At 44.8% G+C, this 19,922-nt stretch overlaps 1 protein-coding gene across 1 annotated transcript in view; it reads right to left on the bottom strand.

The window, feature by feature from the left end:
- Positions 1-441: 441 nt before the first annotated feature.
- Positions 442-19,922, bottom strand: part of DDX25 (DEAD-box helicase 25) — a 41,502-nt gene continuing 22,021 nt past the window's right edge. Inside the window, exons 6-8 of the mRNA XM_065417031.1 lie at positions 16,867-17,029; positions 8,021-8,209; positions 442-503 (exon numbers count right to left, since the gene is read on the bottom strand). Of these exons, the coding sequence (XP_065273103.1) occupies positions 442-503; positions 8,021-8,209; positions 16,867-17,029 (414 nt within the window). The remainder of the gene's footprint in view (positions 504-8,020; positions 8,210-16,866; positions 17,030-19,922) is intronic.

Genomic DNA, 19,922 nt, shown 5'->3' with positions numbered 1-19,922 from the left:
AGCAACCATTGCCATCCAGTGGCTAGTTATATTAATGATTGGTGTCAATTATCATATAGATGTCAGTTTTGTGTTGGCAGTTTAATTCATCTGAACAACTTGCTTCACTACTTTTGATGGAGATGTGGGAAAGGGAAACTTGGTCAGGTGAGAGAATATCCTCCTGTGCTTTTTATTAAACCTGCCAATATCTTGGTAACGAAACATACTAGACAAAAACACAGGAGTCCATGAGAAGGGGAAAATAGGAACCATTCGGAAGTCATGAGAATAAGTTTCTTTTTCTTTTCCTAAATTCTTTATGATGGAGGATACTGTATCATCATTTCCAAACATGGCAATACGTTTCACTTAAACTATTTCAATTTTTTAAACAGAAAAAATATTGAGGTCTAAGGTTAAAGAAAAATCTCCCTTTGACTCCAAATACCCCTGGTTTATTTAAGATTCAATCTTCTCTATCTCATCCATGTCATCTGGGTCCAACTGCTTAATCTTGGTCTCTAAGAAAAAAAAAAAAGAGACCAAGTAAAGAGTTACATTCTGGTCTGCAAACAGCACTCAACTAGCACACCCTCTGCTTCAGCAGCAGAGCACACATTTAGTAGGGCCACTCACAGCAGGGACATAGAAGTCGGTTAGATTTTTAAGCTGTCTTTGGGAGAGTGGTAGATTTAGAAAGATCTTTAGAACCTGAAGGATATTTCACAAAAAGGTGAGACAAATATGGCACAACATAGTTGGTAGTGTCTGTCAAATGTTCTACATTAGTTAATATTACAATTTAGATGTTGACGTTCGCTATTTGTAATAATTCCTGTAGAATCCACTTAATAGTGCCCCTGAAACAATAGTTCTGCTTAGTTAGAACAACTGCCATTGAACAGGCTCTATGAAATGACTGACTAATGGACGGTGGCCCAGAGTCCAGGGAAGTGTCATGGCTGTGCCAGCTACAGCAGACTCAGTGGTTCGTAGCTGTGAATCTGGTGTTTGCTGTGCAGCAACTTGGTCACTTTAGGTGCTTCCTGGTTCCTATGGCGACTAAAAAAGTCAGAAACCTTCATGTGTGTTTGGTTTTTGCTCTGCTTATTTGAACTCAACTCATGTAATTAAATGGAGACCCTCAATATATTTCGCTGAGGCACTGACAACTGAGGCTACAACTTGATTAGCATATTTCTAATCACATCAGGGGCTGTACCAACTATACATTCTTCTGTATTTGATTTATGAATGTGTATGTAAGTAACCAAGTCAATAACATTGATGCAAACACCAACATAACTATTGGAACTGCTGGCAGTCTAGGCAGAACTTCCTGTGAAGATCATTCCTCTAGGTTGGGGCATGGCACAGTGGCAGAAGTGCATGAGGGAGCTGTGCTGTTGCTGTCCATGCTACAATTGTCTTGCGGACAGAAGATCTCAGTCTTTAGGGATGTCAGTCGCCACCATCTACCGAACTGAGGTATTGCTACAATAATTGGAATGGGTAATGGTGTTTGTATTCTCAAAAGGGGTACGGACCAATTCTGGTTAGGAGCCATTCTGCAAAACATTACAGTATATTTTGTTGCACACACGTAACCCTATTTTTGGACGGAAATATCCGACTAAGTGTTCAGTATCGTATTTCCAGTCAAAGTGCTTCAATTGATAGTCAAATAAACTTTGAGAAGCACAATGTAAACGGGATTAAGGCAGCTGCCAACATGAGGCTACTATACAAGCATGATGCACATTGGGAGCTTCTCATAAGTTAAAAACAGCAGAGGCGGTTAGATTGATAGATCCAATCACATCCCTTGTTACCTTACTTCACCAACCCTACCTACTCTGATGGGATGTTGTGGAGATTAGGGAATGTTTGGAAACACTTAGGCCTAGTCTACAGTGTGTGTGTGTGGGGGGGGGGGGGATCGACCTAAGATACACAACTTCAGCTACCAGAATAGCGTAGCTGAAGTCGACGTATCTTAGGTCAACTTACCTCGCATCCTCACGGCGCGGGGTTGACTGCCGCCGCTCCCCCGTCGACTCCGCTTCCACAGCTCGTCACAGTGGAGTACAGGAGTCGACGGCAGAGCGATCGGGGATCCATTTATCACATCTACACTAGATGTGAGAAATCGATCCCCGATAGCTCAATCACTACCTGCCAATCTGGCGGGTAGTGTAGAAAATGAAGAGTTCCACATACAAAGCATTATTCTTGTTAAATAATTGACTGTTTTCTCAATCTCAAAGTTACGCTCAGGTTTACAGCATTAAAGCGGCTAAAAAGAAGAAAAGTCAGATTATCCTACATTAATTCCACTCCGCTTTTAATACCATAGGAATCAACAGCAAGGCTCATTTTGCTAACTCCACACATGACTAGACTTGGACATACAAGCACTTCCTGAAAACTCAATGCCTTTTTACAAGGCAGGGATAATTTGGACCATTTTCTTGCTTCCTGTCTCAGAAAAATATACATTTGGACTGAAACCATCCAAAACCAGTATGAAAATGTCAAACAGGTTAAATGAGCATTTGATGAAATTGCCATTTGCCATGTCACGAGTTCTAACCACAGTAACAGCTTCTAATCGTTCACATCGAGAAGCTGTGCTAAGCAAGCAGGCGAGCAACAAAGCACAGTGTGAGAACATTCCTAGTTGGCAGTACACAGACAGAAGACAATTTCCCCTCTTACATCAAGCAGTTTTTCCCTTTAACGTGGATAAGATTTGTGTGTCAAAGCTGGAAGTGGCCCTTGTAGATTGTGGCAGAGATGCTGGATGACCCATTCTTGGGCTGCTTCTGCATAAGCATCTCAAGCATTCAGTCCAATTTTCTTTGTGAACACAGTGGAAGCATCTCAAGTTGCCCAAGTAGAGGATTCCCCCAACCAGCTGATTCTTTGGATATATTCTTCATAGGCAGATTGGATTTCCTGAGACTTTTGTTCTGATTCTTGCCTCATTGGAGCCCCTGAAATAACTTCCCCCTGTCCCTTTAGAATAAGAACTCCATTATCTTCTCCCCTCTTCCAAACTGACCACAACTGGCTCCCTTAGGCATTCACAAGAACCCTCTAATGCTGCAGTTTGTTGCCCATCCCTGAATTTTCTGCAGTTTATCAAACCCTTCTAGTCTGAGGAGTCCAAAAAACTGAACACAGAACTTTAGCTGAAGTGTTACAAAGCAGCATACTGAATAGCAGATGGCATGGGATGGTGGAGCCCTGACCCCTCCATCTCTTCAATGGAGTCTCTTACCATTACCACTCCCATCCGCTTTGCATCTCCAGTTCATCCTGCACCTGCTGCCTCTCCCGGCTGTACTCGACTAGTACTGAAGCAATAGCTCATGCTGATAACGTTCCATGTGGGTTCTGCTCTTTCTCCCATCACTTCCTGAGGCATCCTTACTTTGGCTTGGCATTTCTAGACCCACTCTAGCGCCCCCCTTCCTTACTATAATTTCCCCAAAGACATCTTCAGTGAAGAGCCTCTCTTTCATCTGGGAAAGGCTACACACAGTTGTATGTTTCCTCCCCCTTTCCATCCTCAGCAACACAGGATTCCCTCTGAGGTCCCTTATAATTCATGACACTTCCCGCCCTACCTCCTCAGCACTTGGCTTGCTTTCTACATCAGGTGAGGGAGCCAGGGCCTGCCCTAGTGACTGAGATGTGTAAACCTAATTTGGGAAAGTGCCCCCTAGAGGGGGGAAGTGAGGTGTGTTTAGTCCCTGTTTTTGTTCTAAACAATAAGTGTTCTCATTTACTATGGTATTGCTCACACACGCCTCGTACATTCTAAACAGTATGTAGTAACAGAATTATAACAGGGGCTAGCAGTAACACCTATTAAGGTTGCACAACACTTCCCATTATAAGACCCTGTTTTCAGTTGCTTGTAACTTCAGCAGCCTAGCCACTTGGGATGAAGTTTTCCATGGCTGATGTCTGCCTCGGGCTGACTTTTTACTGTTATTGTTTTTGAAATGTCAGCCAAAGAAGTTCAGCTGCTTCCAGGAAAAGGTTAGGGAAAATACTTGTTGCTCATGTTAAAAAATTCTAGTGCCCTTATCTTTGAACTACTTTAACACCCCCATGCTTTGGACCAGGGACTTGAATTCTGAAAGGGGATGACCTTTGTGTTAGGGAATGTGCCTTTTGCCATCCCCATGAAAATCTGCCCAAATCTGGCCAAGTTTTACATCTCTGAAAAATCACTTTGCAGAAGTCTACTGAGCATGTGCAATTTTAACAACAAAATTCACCAAAGAATCTGTCCATGCTGGGCATGCTCCAGTCAGACTTTCCCTTCAATTGCAGCTCTGAGCTGGGCACCTAGTAGGACCTAGTAGGACGACGCCCTCCTAAAATCTCAATGACCCCCCCCCCCCCCCCCCGCTGGGCCCAGGCAGCACAGAAGAGGAAGCTGCTGGATTCCAATGCAGAGGGGACAAGAGCCAGATCTGGGGGGCAAATAGATAGGGATAAGGGCAAGAAGAATGGCAACCAATGGGGAGGACACAAATCTGAAGAGAAGACCAGCGTGCAAAAGCAGCACTGAGCCTGGCTGGGCAAAGAGACTTAGGGAGTCTGGGGTTGGGGGAGACAGATTGGACAAGGAGTTTGGGGAGTGTGATCAGGACTGGGAACAAGCAAGAGTAGGGAATGGGGGAGCACTACTGGAAGTCAGGGTGGGGGAGAAAGATCACATGACGATCTGGGAGGGAGGGAATTGGGACAGGCTGAGCAAGAGGATTGGGAATTGGGAGGGGTGAGACTAGGATTGCTATGCAAGGGACTGGTACTGAGATGAGAAACCCAAGGAATGAGACTAGGAGAAGAGACAGGACTTGGAAGGGAAAGGTTTGAAAGGATGGGGCAGATGGGGTCAAGCTTGGAGGAATAGGCAGACGAGACTGTGCCCACTGGAGCACACACCAGAGCCTGGAATGGACCCAAGATTCCGCATGATGGAATTTGTTTTTCAGTTTCCGTTTTCAAAAACCCAGGAAATTACACAAAAACCTACGTTAAAAAAGATGTTAAGGCAGCAAAATCAAACACTCAAAAGTTAGGAAATGCCAGAATTAAGGTTGCCTATGCAACCTTAATTCAGCCCACTTGCGCAAATGCACTATGATACAGTCTTTAATTACATGATCACATACTCTTTTTCCCTGAGACCCCTGCCTCGTTCAGTGCACAGGAGGGACCTGCTCGGGGGATGGATGAGGGTTGTGTACTGAAGCGGACTTATCTGTGGGACCCCTGCTTCATTTGCTGAAAGTATGTAATATCTGAGGCAGTTGGACTGCAGGAAGATAAAGGATGGTCTCATGCAGATGAATGTTGCCCAAGAGCAATGGTTTTCAAACGGTGGGTCGCGACCCAGTACTGGGTTGCGGAATGTAAGACACTGGGTTGCAGCGGCCCTGGTCAGCACCACCAACTGCGCCATTACAAGTCCCATCGGCGGTGCTGCCCAGCTAAGACAGGCTAGTTCCTACCTGTTCTGACATCCCGCTGCACCCCAGAAGCAGCCAGCAGCAGATCCGGCTCCTAGGTGGGGCCACAGGTTCTCGGCCAATGGGAGCTCGGGGGGCGGTGCCTGCAGGCGAGAGCCGCACAGAGCCGCTTGCGTGCCTCCACCTAGGAGCTGGATCTGCTGCTGGCCGCTTCTGGGGGGCAGTGGGGTCCGCGGTTCCAGGATAGGCAGGAAGCCTGCCTTAGCACCCCCGCTGCGCCGCTGACCGGGAGCCCCACAAGGTAAGTCCATGCTCCAACTCCGTGCCCCAATCCCCTGCCCCAGCCTTGAGCCCCCCCCAAACCCAGAGCCCCTTCCTGCACCCCAAGCCCCTCATCCCTAGCTCCACCCCAGAGCCTGCATCCCCAGCCCAGAGCCTCTCCTGCACCCCAACCGCCCGCCCCAGCCCCCTCCAAACCCGGAGCCCCCTCTTGCACCACAAACCCTTCATCCCCAACCCCAGCCCAGAGCCTGCACCCCCAGCCCAGAGCCCTGACCCTCTCCCGCACCCCAACCTCCTGCCCCAGCCCAGAGCCCCCTCCCACACCCTGAACTCCTCATTCCCAGCCCCACCCCGCAGCCCTCACCCCCACACCCCAACCCTCTGCCCCAGCCCTGAGCCCCTCCCACACCCCAAACCCCTCATCCCTAGCTCCGTTGGGTCGTGGGCATCAACTATTTTCTTCAACTGGGTTGCCAGAAAAAAAAGTTTTAAAACCACTGCCCTAGAGAACTGGATTCTACCCCTGCCTCAGTTCCTGTGCAACACTGGGGAAGTCACTTAAATCAAACTTTTCACAGGTGATCACTAACTATGGGTACATCTCCAGAGCAAAAAACCCTCCGAGTCTGGATCAACTGATTCGGGCTCATGGGGTTCGTGTTGCAAGGCTAAAAATTGCAATGTAGACATTCGGCCTCGGGCTGGAGCTTGGGCTCGGAGACCCTCCCCCCCTCACTGGGTTTCCGAGCCTGGGCTCCACCCTGAGCCTGAACATCTATGCTGCTATTTCTAGCCCTGCACCATGACCCACGTCTGTTGACCCAGGCTCCGAGGCTCACTTTGGCAGGGGCGAGAGAGAGTGTGTGTGTGTGTGTGTGTGTGTGTGTACATACCCTGTGTGTTCCTCACTTTCTGGGTGCCTGATCTGAGCCTCTGGGGCAGTGATACTCAGACCTCAGTGGTTCAGGAGCCAAATTAGCAATCAACATTATCCAAAAGAGCCACAGTAGTTGGAGTCCATTGTATCATTTACTACAGTGTTACTGCTATTTAAACAGTATGAAATACAGAGGAAATAGTTATATATATTATTCTCACAGCAAATAAGTTAATAATTTAGTGCAAGCTGATAACATAACTGGCTAATAACCTAGTAAAAGCATCCTGACTGGTTAATAATTAAATCACAGTGTTTTAATGTTCTGCGTTGCAAAGAGCTACGTGCAGCTCCTGAGCCGTAGTCTGAGTTTCACTGCTCTGGAGTCTGATTTACAGAAGGGTTAAACACTCACAGATGCAACTGAAGTCAATGGGAGCTGGGCTTCGAACATATGAAGTGCTACATAATGTAAAGGGAAAAACTCTGAAAAAAATCAGGTCCTAAGCATCTCACCCCAAATTAATAGATACTTTGACCTTAATCTCTCTACGCCTCAGTTCCCTACCTGTAAAATGGGGATAATACTCCATTCATCTCCCGGGGCAGTCGTGAAATAAATAAATGTTTGTGCAGCACACAGGTGCTATAGTGAGGAGCACCACTGAAAAGCCTGTGAGGAAATTAATAATTCCATCTTCAGAGCAAGCGTACAGTAAAGCCTGGGACCACATACTGATCGCTGAGAAAACACCGAACAGCTGCTCATTAAACGAGTACCATCTAACCCAGGGGTAGGCAACCTATGGCACGCGTGCCGAAGGCGGCACGCGAGCTGATTTTCAGTGGCACTCACACTGCCGGGTCCTGGCCACCGGTCCGAGGGGCTCTGCGTTTTAATTTAATTTTAAATGAAGCTTCTTAAACATTTTAAAAAACCTTATGTACTTTACATGCAACAATAGTTTAGTTATATATTATAGACTTATAGAAAGAGACCTTCTAAAAACGTTAAAATGTATTACTGGCACGCCAAACCTTAACGACTCGGCACACCACTTCTGAAAGGTTGCCAACCCCTGATCTAACCCGTGCACTGAATGAGGAAGGGTCCTGTGGTAAAAATGTATGTAATCCTGTAATTACAAACTATCATAATGCATATGCACAAGAAGACCAAGGTTGCACAGGCAACCCTAATTTTGGCATTTCTTCATTTTTGAGTGCTTGACTTTGCAACCTTCACTAATGTGCTTTTAACATAGTTGTGCGTGTGTAATACAATACACAGTTCACTGTGGCATCAGTGATTTGCACATTGCTACTACGGCCAACTTCCGCATGCTTTATACGTGCAGTGCAGGTTTGATGGGTATACTGTACTTACTGAAGTGCTCTTCGATGCTGTGTAGCAATGGTAAGTTGTGTCTTTCCACCATGTTGAAGGCTAGGCCCTTTTTCCCAAAACGACCTGTTCGCCCTATGCGGTGTAGGTAGGTCTCAAAGTCTGGACACTGCAACTGGTTTGTCGGGAGCTTGAAATTCACAACAATTGTGACCTGTTTCACATCAATACCTAAGAAAGGATGAGAGAGAAAGAGAGAACTCACTGATGAACTCCTAAGGCACCTGCTATTGCACCTGAAATAGGCCATGGCCATTAAAACCCATTAACAATAGGACCAGTGTGTCCAGTTTCATTTCTGCCTATTGTAGTTATCTCACTACTTCCTGCCCAATGGAGAACCGAGAATAACTATTACTGTTGGCTTGGGACACTCAGCTGGGAGGGGGCTACCCAATTCATATGCTCACTTCAAACGTGTTCTGAAAATCCTAAGCAAGTTACCTTGAAAAATGTGGTGAAGAGAAGTGGTAATGCCCAGAGTGTGAGCAGAACCTTTTGTATCTGAGAAGACACAGGTCCTCAGGTTACATCTACATTAACCCTTACCTAAAATTTCCCACTGTTGCTACCACTGGTTCAGCTTAGCGGTTGATAGTCGACTGCTTCCAATGACTACCAGTGTTTGTTAACCTCGCTCTGGGCAGGTCTAAACAAGATAGTGGCTGGCCAAGATTATCTTGCTCATACTAGAGTTTCCACCATTACTATTCACCGGGGAACTGAACCAGAAGTAGCTACAGTGAGAAATTTGGGGCAGGAGGGGGAGGAGGGAGAAGGGTAGAGTAGACAAAGATTTGGAAAAAATATTGGCCAATACTCATGTATGTTTGGGGACCAGAAAAATTTAACAAACTGGTATTCAAGAAGGAAATGTGATTTTCTTATTAATAAGTGGATATCACACAATGAAAGTAACCAGCTTGGTCTGGACTGGAAGGCGATGCAACGCAAAGCACCAATTGAGGCTTTCCCACTTTACCCACCAGAGCCAATATAGACAGCACAGACAGCGATACCCTTATGGAAAGAATGACTCTGCACATGTGACTGGGATACGCTGAGCCGGTGGAGCGATCTTCCTGCTTGCTGTGGGGCCAGGTAATATTTCCATACTCTACCCTTAGTGCCAGTCTAGTGATGCTTTCTTTTCTGACTCCATAGTTAAAGTTTCAGAGAGGTAGCCATGTGAGTCTGTATCCACAAAAACAAGGAGTACAGTGGCACCTTAAAGGCTAACAGATTTATTTGGGCATAAGCTTTCGTGGGTAAAAAACTGCACATCTGAAGAAGTGGGGTTTTTTACCCAAGAAAGCTTATGCTCAAATAAATCTGTTAGTCTTTAAGGTGCCACCGGACTCCTCGTTGTTTTTATAGTTAAAGTTGTAGGACAGTTCCCATTATAAGCCCCATATTGCACCTCTCCACTCTGTAATTTTTATTAAAACTGTCTGCATGCCCCAGATTTTTTTAAAGTTTGAGTTAATCTGACATTTTGGGGATATGAAACAAACAAGTGAGCTTTTCATTCTTCAAGCAATCTAACTTTAAAGATGTATATTTCACAAATCACTTGGTCTAAAAACAGCAAGTTTGGGGTTTTTTCCTTAGGATTTGTCCTCAATGTTCAAACAAGTTTTTCCTTCCCCTAATGAGGAGAATAATTTGAGTTGTATCTGAAAATTAACACCCCTGGGAGCTGTGCAAAATCTGAGCAGAACTACAAAACTTAGCTTGCTTCATGGATCTTAGAAACCTGGCTTATGAATTTGGCAAATTTTGTAAGTCCCAGGAGGAAGGAAGCTGTTCAGGCATAGGAAAATCCATACAATTTTTAATGCAACAAATTATGCAGTGAAGTTCATAGGTTTAGAGAGTCTTCAGAGAAACAGTTATGCACCAGAAAAACTAGAGGAATATTTGAACTTCATAAAAACAAGCATCAACATGATATTTTAGATATATTGCAATTGTGCTACTCATCAAAATTGAGAATCACCAAGGAAATCCCAAACAAAAATTCAGATAGCTAAGGTTGAAAACATCTTCCTTAAACAAAGAAAACCTCAGCTGAACACTGTAGTTTTAAAGTCTAGGTGGTCAGGATATACAGAGCTTGGGTTCCACTAGCAATTAGTTCCATCCACCACTCGTACCCAACCTCTCTCTGTGCCTCTGATTTCCTTACCCCGCATATTTCATTTCTACCAGGGCCGGCTCCAGGCACCAGCCCACCAAGCTTGTGCTTGGGGCGGCACCTGGAGGGGGCGGCGTGGTGCTCCGGCTCCGGCCGCCGGGAAGAGCAGAGCCGCAGCGGGCTCGCCGCCATCCCCCGGTGCTCCGGCCGCCGGGGAGAGCGGGGCCGCGACTGGGCTCGCCGCCCTCCCCGCGGCGCTCCAGCCGCCGGGGAGAGCGGAGCCCCGGCCGGGCTCTCCGCCCTCCTCCCGGCGCTCTGGCCGGTCAGGGAGAGCGGCCCGCGGCCGGGCTCGGCGCCCTCCCCTGCCGCACTGGGGGGGGGGGGGGCGGCGGGAGGCTTTTTTGCCTGGGGCGGCAAAAAAGCCAGAGCCAGCCCTGATTTCTACATTCCTAAAAATGAACCACGTACTCCCATTATATCACCCTATACTCTAAATACTAATGGGCATACAACTCTCTACATAGGGTCATCTACACAACCAGAGCAGCTAGATCTTGCTCTCTTGCCTTCCACATCTGGGTTTGTCCATCCCAGAATTTAATCTTCCTTAGTTAAAACCGTATCTATCGTACATCTTTACAATTCTTTGGTCACGATGATGAGCATCCCTTCATACATACTCCATAGGTGCCGACTCTGTGGGTGCTCCAGGACTGGAGCACCCATGGAAAAAAATTAGTGGGTACTTGGCACCCACTGGCAGCAAAGCTCCTTCCTCCCCCCAGCATCTCCTGCCTGTCGGCAGTCCTGCTGATCAACTCCCCCTGCCCCTCCCTCCCAGTGCATCCTGCACACTGTGATCAGCTGTTCCACGGCGGCATGCAGGTGGTGCTGGGAGGGGAGGAGCGGGGATGGGGTGTGCTCGGGGGAGGATGTAGAGCAGGAGTGGGAAGAGACAGAGCCGAGGTGGGGCCTTGGGGAAAGGGGTGGAGTGAAGGTGGGGGCATGGGGGTCGAGCACTCCCAGGCAGAGAGGAAGTCAGAGCCTATGCACTCTTCACAGTTTACATGCCTACTCTGATAATTTGTTTACAAAAGGTCCAGGTAACTTTTCCTTCAGCAAACATCAGGCACTGTACTACCTGGAGGATTTGATACAGCACCATCATACTGTTACTAGTACTCTTAATGGCCAGAACCTCCTCCCTAGTATAATCTGTTGCGCCTTCTGACCTGGGAGTCTCACCATACAGCACCACACATTGATTGACACTTTGCCTTTGTTCTGCCAGGAAAGTTCAGAGGGTGGTTTCCTGCTGCCTTCCCTCTGGTTTGTGGCTGCCATTGGTTAACTCCCTGATTTAACTCTTTCACCTTTTGATGGCATTTCCTCCATCAGGTTCCCAATGTAAGATAGATATATGTGGAGTCTCGGAGCTGTAAGGGAATTAAAATGCTAGGGGCCATTTCATGACGATGGATGAATTCACAGTGTACTTACTATTCAGGATCTGAGAAAATAAGATAAATGTGACCCCACTTTTTTTCAATCTAAGGAGACATCAAAGTGTGTATTTGGAGATAACCCAATCAGTGACAGAGTTATTACAATTCTTCTTTGAACCAACCCATTCAACATGTTGATCACACAGGTTTACACTCCTACAAAAGCAGCTGATGACAATGTGATCAGTGAGTTCTATGAACAGCTTGAAGAGACATTGAAATACCAAGCAAAGATATCTCCCTTATAATGGGGGACCTGAATGCAAAAGTTGGAATTATAAGCTCTCAAAAAAGAAGTAGTGGGAAACAATGGTCTGGGTTTACAAAATTAGAGAGGAAGGTATTTAATTGAATTCTGCTGCTCTAATCACCTGGTCATTACAAACACTATCTACATCCAATACGACAGATGCATATACAGATGGAGGTCATCTGACAGTATGACAAAGAACAAATCGACTACGTAACGATACAGCAATGCTGGAGATCAAGTGTCCAATGGATAAAGACTTCCAATCAATCCTGAAATGGAATGGGTGAATATATAATGAAAATGAAGCCAGGGAAAGCACCCAGGGCACATAACATACCAGCAAGTCTGATCAGTGACTGCAGGATTGATCGCACGTGGAAAATTTGCAGCAATGTATGGATGACTAGAAATTGGCAGAATGACTAGACGAAGGGAGTCTTTCTGCCCTTACCAAAGAAAGGAGGCATAACAGAGTGTAGTAACAGTTATATCATCTCTTGGATGTTGCACGAGAGCAAAATTCTGCTCTACATAATCCGGATTGCGTTAAGTGAATGATAGAAGCAGAACTACCACCACAAGCTGGATTCAGAGAGGAACAAGGCACATGTGATCAAATTGTGAACATAGATCACATCATCGAAAAAACATAGGGAGTACATTCACTCATTGATCATGTGTTTCACTGACTACTCAAAAGTACCCAATACTGGCCAACAGGACTGTCTTTGGAAGATACCACAGAGTAATATTGTAGTCTTGTCAGTCCCAGAATATTAGAGAGACAAGGTTGGTGAAATAATATCTTTTATTGGACCAACTTCTATTGGTGAGAGACAAGCTTTTGAGCTACACAGAGCTCTTCTTCAGGTCTGGGAAAGTACTAAGAGGATACTGACAGATACAGGGATTCCAAAGCATCTTACTTAACTCGTCACAACTCTCTGTCAACAACAGACCTCAGCATAAACAGTAACAGGTGACAGCGAGTGGTTTTCCACTGGGCAGGGTGAGAGACAAGGTATATTCTGTCCCTAAGTCTTTTCAACACATAGCAGAATTTATTATGAGACAAACCCTGGAAGGTTTTGATAAAGCAGAAGGAGCTGGGATTTCCTCCTAACTAACCTGATACACGCTGGTGATATGATAGTGACACTGAGCCAGTGAGGGTTAAACAACCAGCAGGGTAAGCGACCTAAAGATCCATCTTTAAGAACATAATAAGGAAGCACTGAAATGGTAAACTGGGCCTTTTCTTATAGATAGTTATCAAAGCCATGTTAAAGTAAACTCAATTCTTTGAAATGCAAACCTGTATTATCAGAGAATTAGAAGTAAATACTAATTGTATTTGCCTGTGTTTAACTATATCTTGTTAAATGCTAAAGTCATCTAATCTGCTTGTAAGTGCTAAACGCCCTTTCCTGTCTGTTACTATATTCTACCGATTCAGAGATCAAAAAGTATTAACAACATTCAGGCCTTGTCTACACTACAGGGGAAATTCAAATCTAAGCTACGCAATTTGAGTTACGTGAATAGCATAACTCAAATTGAAATAGCTTAGATATACGCGACGTAGTGTATGATCCGGTGGAGTACAGGAGTTGACGGGAGAGCGATCTGTTGTTTATTTAGTGGGTCTTCACTAGACCCAGTAAATCGACCGCCAATGCATCGATCGCTGCTGTCGATCCCCCAGTAAGTGTAGACAAGCCCTTAGATGTAACTTGGGCATAATATCATGGTCTTTATTTCTCTTAGGCTATGTCTACACTACAGCGGTTAGTCGACCTATGCTACACAACTCCAGCTACGCGAGTAACGTAGCTGGAGTCAACGTACCTTAGGTTGAGTTACCACGGGATCTACACCGCGGAGGGTCGAAGACTTACCTTACTCTTCTCGTCGGGGGTAGAGTACAGGGGTTGACTGGAGAGCAATCTGCTGTCGATTTGGTGGGTCTTCACTAGATCCGCTAAATCGACCTCCGGTGGATTGATCTCAGAGCTTCGATCCCGGCTGAAAGTGTAGACCTGCCCTTTGAAGTTTGTAGTAAGATATCTGAGAACCTTTGAATGGTTAATTGCCTGTGCTAATCAATCCAACTAATTACCTGTGTGTACATAAGAAATAGGAACTGACTTCAAAGCAACAATGTAAATTATTCTTCATCTATTCTTCATCCAAGGAATGCCTGTTGTGACAAGAGGTTTATCAGCTGAGCTTCAGCTATAAAAGAACTCTGGGACCTGATCCTGTTCATCTCAGATCTGCTTGGACTTTGTCAGGAGAGAGTTAAGTCGCAAGACTGAGGTCTCCAGCTCCATTCTGGATTATTCTGCAATTTCTCATGGAAAAATGTAAACAGACTGCACATGGACTGCCCATTGGACTATAGCCTATGGAACTGATTCTGGAAAAACTTTTTACAACTCTGCAGCTTACCATCTCTGCTATGAAACTGACCTAAGACCTTCATTCATATCTGTATGTATAATGATTTTCTAACCACAACAAGTCATTTTTGTTTTAATAAATCAGAATTGGCTGTAAGCATGTATTTGGGTAAAATGTGAAATATTCATTGACCTTGTGGGTATTGTGTCCAATCTCTTGAGATTGGTAAAACTTTATATATGATTAATAAGATTCTAAGTAATCCTCACCATATTTGACTTGGGATCCCAAGGCTGGATTGCTTTAGGGGAGCTGTGTTTCTGGCTTCTGGGTAACGAGTAAGGTGTTGTAGAAGCTGTTTTGTTGCTGGCTTGGTGAATGTAATTATTAGAATAAACCACCATTTGGGGGATAGTCTGGCCCATTCTTTGCAGTTTGTCCTGATTGAACAATCTCAGTGAGGCCCCTCCAGAAACCACAGTCACAATGACGCTCTTTAGTCCAACTACTGATAGAACGCAATGAATGTTGGCGTCTGCAAAGGACAGTTAGTGAGGAATAGGGACTATCCCTGAATACGCGAAACACACGATTAACAAAACCAGGATGCAAGCGGACACCACAATTGTCAATCAAATTGTAGAGGCAGTAGATTAATTCAATTATCTGGGATCAAACATATCCAACCAGAGAAAGAATTCCAAAGAAATCAGAAGCTTAGGAATGACTCGCTCAGCCAAGCCTCCCACATGAACGTGTGCAAAAACCGTGGCATCCTGTACAAAGGTTCAATTGGTGAAAAGCTTAATTTTCTCAGTAGCAAACTATGGAGGTGAATCATTGGAAATTAATGCTGCTGACAAGAAAACTGAAGCCTTAGAAATGTAGTGCTGCTTGCAAAGACTCTTGAGTATCTCCTGGACAGAAAATTAGAGGAGTGCTTATGTTAGAAGCATTATTGGGGAAAATAGGACCATGTTGTAAGAAGTCAACAGGCACAAACTTATGTACTTTGGTCACTTCAGGCACAGAGATGGAAATAACCTTGAGAAAATTGTCATGGCAAGAATGGTGACAGGTCATTGTAGTAGAGGATGACAAGCGAGGAGATGGAAAGATGGAATGCGGTAGATCACTGGAAAGTCAGCTGCTGAGTGCTGAAAGATAGCAATGGATCAAGAAGGTTTCTGAAAATTATCCTATGAGGTCATTGATATTCAGACAAGAATAAATGAGTTTTACTTACTTAAAACCATGACCGTTTTCACATTTTACTTCTCGCTTGAATTCACAAGCGCCCTCCACCGCTAGTCATCATTCCATTACAGGCCAGAAAGGGCAATTTAACTTGGCCACTTCTCTATACAGACAAGAACCTCTATAATCAAGCATCTTTTTTATGCATGTTTGCCATTATGGCACTCACATAAAAGCTAAAGCTAAATACCTACCCTGACCCCATCGATTCCATAAACACTGTTTGCAGACCCGATTGACCCTTGCCATTCCAGAGAGGACAAGGGCAGCTGACATACATACATGTTGCATTACTTTTTTCATTGGTCATTTTAAAATGTTAAACTACTTTAAAACAAAACCAGGAAAACTTCTCTGTATTGCTATGAAGATTATACACATTGTGATGGAGTATGAGAACAGAGTTAAGTTGTTTATGGAATTTCAACTTTGAACTCCCTGACTTTCAAATATTTATTTTTTCTAACAACATTCTAATAAGGTATTTTAGTTTAATGAGTGCATATTGTATAATTTTTATACACAACACTATCTCAATGAGTTTTTGTGGATGAAAATCTCTACCCAGAGGATCAATTTACTGAAGAAAATCTGCCTTTACCTCGGAATACTATATTTGTTGTGACTGACTTTTCAGACAGGGCAATTGTAAAACATGCAAATTTTGACTGCCTACATTAGCAATTTCACAACTGTAATTCGCCATTTGTGGAAGCTGTAGTGTAAACAGGACTCAGGTATTTATACCATTGTGTGGTACCAGCTGTGAATTATGGCTATAAAGTGTTTGCTAGCGTAGATAAGGCTTCAAAGTCACTACAAGCAACACCATCCTGAGAAGCAGGCACTGAGCTGTATACAAAGGGGTTATAAACAGAATTACAATTTTTAACTTGATCTGACTGGAATAAGAAATCAGTCTGGTGTTATTTCTGCAAGCTATAGGAATCAGCATTTGCTCTGCCAAACACTCGTTGAATTTATATCTAGAAATCCACAAAACCCCACCAATTGACCACTGGACTCCAACACTGGGTGTGACAACAGTGTAGCAGAAAAGCTTATGATGAGGTCTCTATATGCGAGAGATTACACGATTCCAAGCAGCTGTCATCATCTTCTGCACTCCACAGTGGGTTTTCGGTGTGCATGGTGGATTACGTAATGCAGAACAATAATAATCTTGCATGCCCTGTGTGTACCCCATCTCGAAAAACAAAGCTCTCAGTACTGTAATACTTTGAGAAACAAATGGATTAGCTAAAGACAATACCTCTAGCACAGACATTAGTTGTGACAAGGACCTTCTCTTTTCCATCACGAAACCTTTGGATTACAGCTGCCCGTTGCTCAACTGTCAGCTCCCCACTCAGGACAGACACTTTGTGCCCATCCTGACTCAGTTCCTGCGATAACCATTTGGCATTCCTACGAGTCTAAAAACAAATGCAGGAAGAAAGTACATGAGATAAAATCCCCTTGGGAGGAAACATATTCCCTCCCCTTTAAATCACTTGCAACCATCATACTTATGTATTCCCTAAAATACTTTATTCCTTTTTTCATGGCATTTCAGAGGAGTGTCTGTCTGGCACTTCACAGGCAGAACCTGTGGGCTCACAGTCCAAGTCCTACTAGCACACCATCAATTTTTCTGGGAGCCCACTCAGGCCCCACTATTTGAGAAATACTGGATATAGGGAGATGTCCATGGACTTTGCTCTAAGGCTATTTCTGTTTCTAAAAAGAGCAAAAGTGATCATGCTGAAACCAGCTGGAAAACAAAAAATTAGTTAAAGCTATGGACCACGTCTATAGACCAAACGGAGACAAATTAAATTAGGATGGCTTCAGGAAAGATTTAGCTGAATACAAGGGAATGGTAATGGCCTACTGTTTAGCGAAGACAGAACTAGCATGAATTCCACTTAAATAGGATGTATTCAGCTGGTGCTAAGTGGTTACTACTGTGAAATTCTGAACCCTCGCCTTTAAATACAGTAGATAGAGAACTCAAGTTCCAATAAAGAAATTGTGTCTTGGATTCTTGTGTGCATGCACATGTGTGTCACTGCCTTACATTTAAACAACCTGAAGTGTTTGATTATCAAAATTGCTCTACACAGGGGTTGGGTTTTCTTTTCTTTTTTTAATACTACAACATTAAGTAGTTGAATTTAGAAAATACAAAGATTAAAAGCCTCAGTTCTGTTTGATTCCTTTAATTCTTTTATGCAGGTTTCCAGCTGGTTTTCTAGTCTCTTCCCCTTTCACCAAAACCAGGGAGGGAAAGATTTTCTCTGGGATCTGCTGTGAGAGTTGGGCGCAGCCAGTCTCACACAGGAGCCTGGAGGAAGAAACTGGTTAGGAGCTGATGATATGTTTCCTGACAACACAATATAGGTCAGGACTCCAAAAGGACAACAAATTGGGCCAACAACAGCAGGTGAAATAGACAAAGAGCAGTTGGTGTAATGGAATCCTGCCGGGGGCTTTGACTTATCTGTAACCTCTCAGTATACCCAATATAATAATGTGTGTGCTGGCAGAGAGCCAGAGTGGGAAAAGTCAATTGGCACCAAACGTAATAAGGGGCAGGAAATTAGAGAGGCTAATGACACTTCATCTAGCCCCTTCAGAACACAGGTTGGGACAGTGTAGTCTGACAGAGCGAGTGACTCAGCATTCCCAATGTTCATGAACACAAAGGGTGAAGTTCAGTTGATTGCTCTAAACCAGAGAACTTTTAAGAGTAAGTGCACATGGCCTGTTGGATCCTAAAGCAAAGAACCTGAATAGGGCCCTACCAAATTCACGGCCCATTTTGGGCAATTTCATGCTCATAGGATTTAAAAAGTCAAAAATGTCATGATTTCAGCTATTTAAATCTGAAATTTCATGGTGTTGTAATTGTAGGGGCCCTGACCCCAAAAAGGAGTGGGGGGAGGGAGGGGTTGCAAGGTTATTGCAGGGGGGGTGCGGTATTGCTACCCTTACTTCTGCACTGCTGCTGGTGGCGGCACTGCCTTCAGAGCTGGGCAGCTAGAGAGCAGCGGCTGCTGGCCGGGAGCCTAGCTCTGAAGGCAGAGCTGCCGCCAGTAGCAGCAGCAGCATGGAAGTAAGGATGGCATGGTATGGTATTGCCAACCTTACTTCTGCACTGCAGAGCTGGGCCCTCAGTCTGCAGCTGCCACTCTCCAGCTGCCCAGCTCTGAAGGCAGCAGTGCAGAAATAAGGGGGGCATGATATGGTATTGCCACCCTTACTTCTGCGCTGCTGCTGGCGGGGCGCTGCTTTCAGAGCTGGGCACTGGTGGTGGCACCGGGAACCCCTTAAATAACCTTGTGATTCCCCCGCAACTCCCTTTTGGCTCAGGACTCCCAATTTGAGAAACGCTGGTCTCCCCCGTGAAATCTGTATAGTTTAGGGTAAAAGCACACAAAAGGCCAGATTTCACACTCCGTGACGCTTTTTTCATGACCATGAATTTGGTAGGGCCCTAAACATGAAGTATAGTGAGAAACCATATTTAGGATATGTATAATCAGAATAAATAGCAGGGTACCAATAAAAAACAGCTATATAGTGTGGCTTATTGTAAGTGTCTTTGTGGAATCCAGGGTAATATGCTTCATCTACTGCTGGGAGAGATGGAAAATAATACTATTTTTGAAAAATTACTACAGTCAGGAGTGAAACTGAATAAACATTCTATAAAGGTCTGACCCAAGTCAGCCACCAAGCAAGCCTGAAGAGCCTGTGGTGGGTCTGGGCTCTGTAGCCTACCACCGCTTCCCTCTCTTCAAATATAAGCTTAGGAGCCCGGCTGCCTCTGTGGTGAGCCCATGCACGGCACCTCTCAATTGAATTGTTTCATGTTCTAGCATGCAATGGGATCTTGGGCATTGCAAATCCCAAATACTCAAGAGTGAGATATGTGGTGCCAAAGAGTCCACTGCGTAGCGAAGCATGCAGCAAACTGATGTAGAAGTCACACAAGAACCCAGCAAAGTATGCAACTGGGGCGCCTGATAACCTTTTAAGTACAGAACACAGAAAAGCATCAGGGTACATCTACAGTGCAGCCGGGCGATAGAAATCTCTGCTCGGGTAGACAGATCTGTGCAAGCTTTGATTCAACTAGTGTGCTAAAAACAGCAGTGTGGCCACAGCAGCACCGATGGCAGCATGGGATAGCTACCTGAGCATGTACCCAAGATCTCAGATGGGATTGTACCTGGGCAGTGCATTCTGTCTACCTCCAGCTGGAGGAGTACTTCCCAGCTTGGTGTAGACATCTCTTAAAGGTAAGAGGAGTCATGGTGGGCA

This window comes from Emys orbicularis, chromosome 15, assembly GCF_028017835.1.
Source record: "Emys orbicularis isolate rEmyOrb1 chromosome 15, rEmyOrb1.hap1, whole genome shotgun sequence".
NCBI classification, from domain to species: domain Eukaryota; kingdom Metazoa; phylum Chordata; order Testudines; family Emydidae; genus Emys; species Emys orbicularis.
The sequence above is the reverse complement of the archived record's forward strand: the minus strand, read 5'-3'. Positions and strand labels throughout refer to the sequence as shown.